The sequence below is a fragment of the Pteropus vampyrus genome, unplaced genomic scaffold (assembly GCF_000151845.1).
Source record: "Pteropus vampyrus isolate Shadow unplaced genomic scaffold, Pvam_2.0 Scaffold622, whole genome shotgun sequence".
Lineage (NCBI taxonomy): Eukaryota > Metazoa > Chordata > Mammalia > Chiroptera > Pteropodidae > Pteropus > Pteropus vampyrus.
In genome coordinates, this window is record NW_011889403.1 from 6,841 (window position 1) to 9,199 (window position 2,359).

The 2,359-nt window shown below is 58.2% G+C and overlaps 1 protein-coding gene across 1 annotated transcript in view; it reads right to left on the reverse strand.

Annotated features, from left to right (window-relative positions):
* Positions 1-16: 16 nt before the first annotated feature.
* LOC105308770 (small nuclear ribonucleoprotein-associated protein N-like) overlaps positions 17-2,359 on the reverse strand; it is a 4,373-nt gene continuing 2,030 nt past the window's right edge. The window contains exons 2-3 of the mRNA XM_011384775.2: positions 1,870-2,063; positions 17-309 (exon numbers count right to left, since the gene is read on the reverse strand). Of these exons, the coding sequence (XP_011383077.2) occupies positions 168-309; positions 1,870-2,063 (336 nt within the window). The 3' untranslated portion in view covers positions 17-167. The remainder of the gene's footprint in view (positions 310-1,869; positions 2,064-2,359) is intronic.

Sequence of the window (2,359 nt, forward strand, 5' to 3'; positions counted from 1 at the left end):
CAGCCACCGCTGCCCGTAGAGGAGTGTCTGGCACAGGGGCCGCCCGTCGCCCCCAGGCCCGGGCACGCAGGAGCCGACAGCAGGGGCTGGCCCGTCTCGCTCGGCAAAGGCAAACGGAGCTGTGCCCCCAGCCCGACTCGGCCGACGCGCCGGGCCCCGAGTCCCCATCAGCACCCGCCCCGCCCTGGGTCGCCTACGTCTTTGGGGGGCGGCCCCTCCACCGTCATGGAGACCAGGTTCTCCCCTCGGAGCAGCACCAGACCCAAAACCCGCTTCTCTTCACGCTCCGGCTGCTTTGCGTTCTTTGGCCTGAAAATCGGAGGTAAGTTTTAGTCGAAGAAGTTGGGGGTCACTCGCTCACGAAAACATTCACGGATCGTTAAGTATACGTTGAACGACAGCTGATGCCGAGAGCTCCGTGCTCAGCTGTGACACACACAGGACTCTGTCGGTATGTGCGGTGAATCCCAAAGCTCTTTCCCCATCAAAACAATCGCCCAGAACATCCCATCATGTGAAATGAGCAGAACTAAATCCTTCGTGAACAACAGATGCAAATGACACCGTTAAGACTTTTAAGACAGGAAAACCGAAAACTCAGCTTTCACGTTACGATGGGAAGTGAAACTTTTTAAATTATTTTTAAGTGAGTAAATCTTGATGACAGACAACTGAACAAGGGATGACAACAGTAGGAGGAAATAACGGACACCAAATGGTGAGGGAAAAACGGTTCTGAGTAACACGCCTGTGTTTCCGGCCTGACTCACTCCGCAACCACGGAGAATTTAAAAATACGAAACGAAAACCGTCACTGCAGTTTCTTTACTGCCAGCAGCAAACATCACGCATGCACGAGGTTATGACATGTAACACAGGTGAAAAGCAATGGACACGATGTTATTCCATAAACAGCCGAAAGCACTATTAGAAAATAACCACTATCGTTACAACTTAAAATGTTACTGATGGAGAATCACCCCAGAACTTCGTGAGAAGAGTAAAGAAAGAAATTTAGAACACGCCGAAAGCTGCTGTCAAACGCCTTCAGTATCTAACAACAGGACAGGTTGTTTTTACTGTGATATCTAAACAAACAACACTGAATTTCTGCATTGATGCCACGGGTGCAGGAAGGAAATTCAGAATAAATACGAAGGAAGGAGAGGGTCCGTGCTGTGAACTCTGCTCAAACGTGACTAGAGCAGGCAAAGCTGGGCGTCAGCCTTTCCCCCCACTTTAAAAAAGCTAAGTGAAGGGGGCAGAGCACGTACCACCGGCTGTGGGGACGAGACATGGAGCCAAGGCCTAGGGTGACGCCTTGCAAGTTCCGCCCCCAGGAAACGCCTGAAGTTAAGTCGTCTCGAAAGACCAGAGACGTGGCGAGCACCGACCCAGATGCCAGGGGTGAAATTCGCCCTGGCAGGTGAGGCGACATGAGGGCCACCAAGTCCTGCATCCCTCCTGCCCTGTCCCGCACTGCCCGGCGGGAGGACGCGCCCCAGCCAGGCACGCAGGGGGGCCCCCTAGGCAAGGCGCAGGAGGAAGGCGGTTCCTGAGACATGGGTGACCAGCAGAGCGGGCTGGAGAGATACCGGGTCGACAGTGAGACGACCCGGACCACAGGCTGGACAGCCCCACACCTCGCCGGGGCCAGCCGCGTGCAACCCACCAGCACCTGTCCACCTGCACGATGACCACGACACACCGGCCACGTGGCAGTTTAACTCCCAGCTAGCGACTCACTGCAGTGTGGGCACAGGGACCGGCCGGGACACTGACCTGGGCCAGCGGCGGCACCGGGAAAGGGCAGGCCGGCCCCGCCGCCCCCGCTCCCATGCGCCCCCGCCCCACCCCCCACGCACGTACTTGATCTTCCGGAACTCGTCGCAGTCGCAGAGAATCAAGTTCATGTGCTTGTCGAAGGCCTTGAAGGTGCCGATGAAGATGCGGCCGTCCTGCAGGATGCAGCGCATGCGGTAGTCGATGTGCTGCAGCATCTTGCTGCTCTTGCCCACCGTCTGCGGGGGGGTGGGGCTGGTGAGCGCCCAGCCACCCGAGCCCTGAACCCCTCAACCCTGCCCGCCCAAGTCCCAAACCCCAAACCCAGCCCACCCGAACCCCAAACCCGGCCAGCCGTAGCCCCGAACCCTGCCCACCCAAGCCCCGAACCCCAAACCTGGCCTGCCCGAACCCCAAAACCGGCCCATCCGAGCCCCAAACCCCCAATCTGGCCCCCCTGAACTCCAAACCTGGCCCACTCTAGCCCTGAACCCTGAACCACAAACCTGGCCCCCCGCCTGACCTCCCCGCCGGCATTCCTGAGCCTCCTCAGACGCTTTGCTGAGGACCAGCCCAC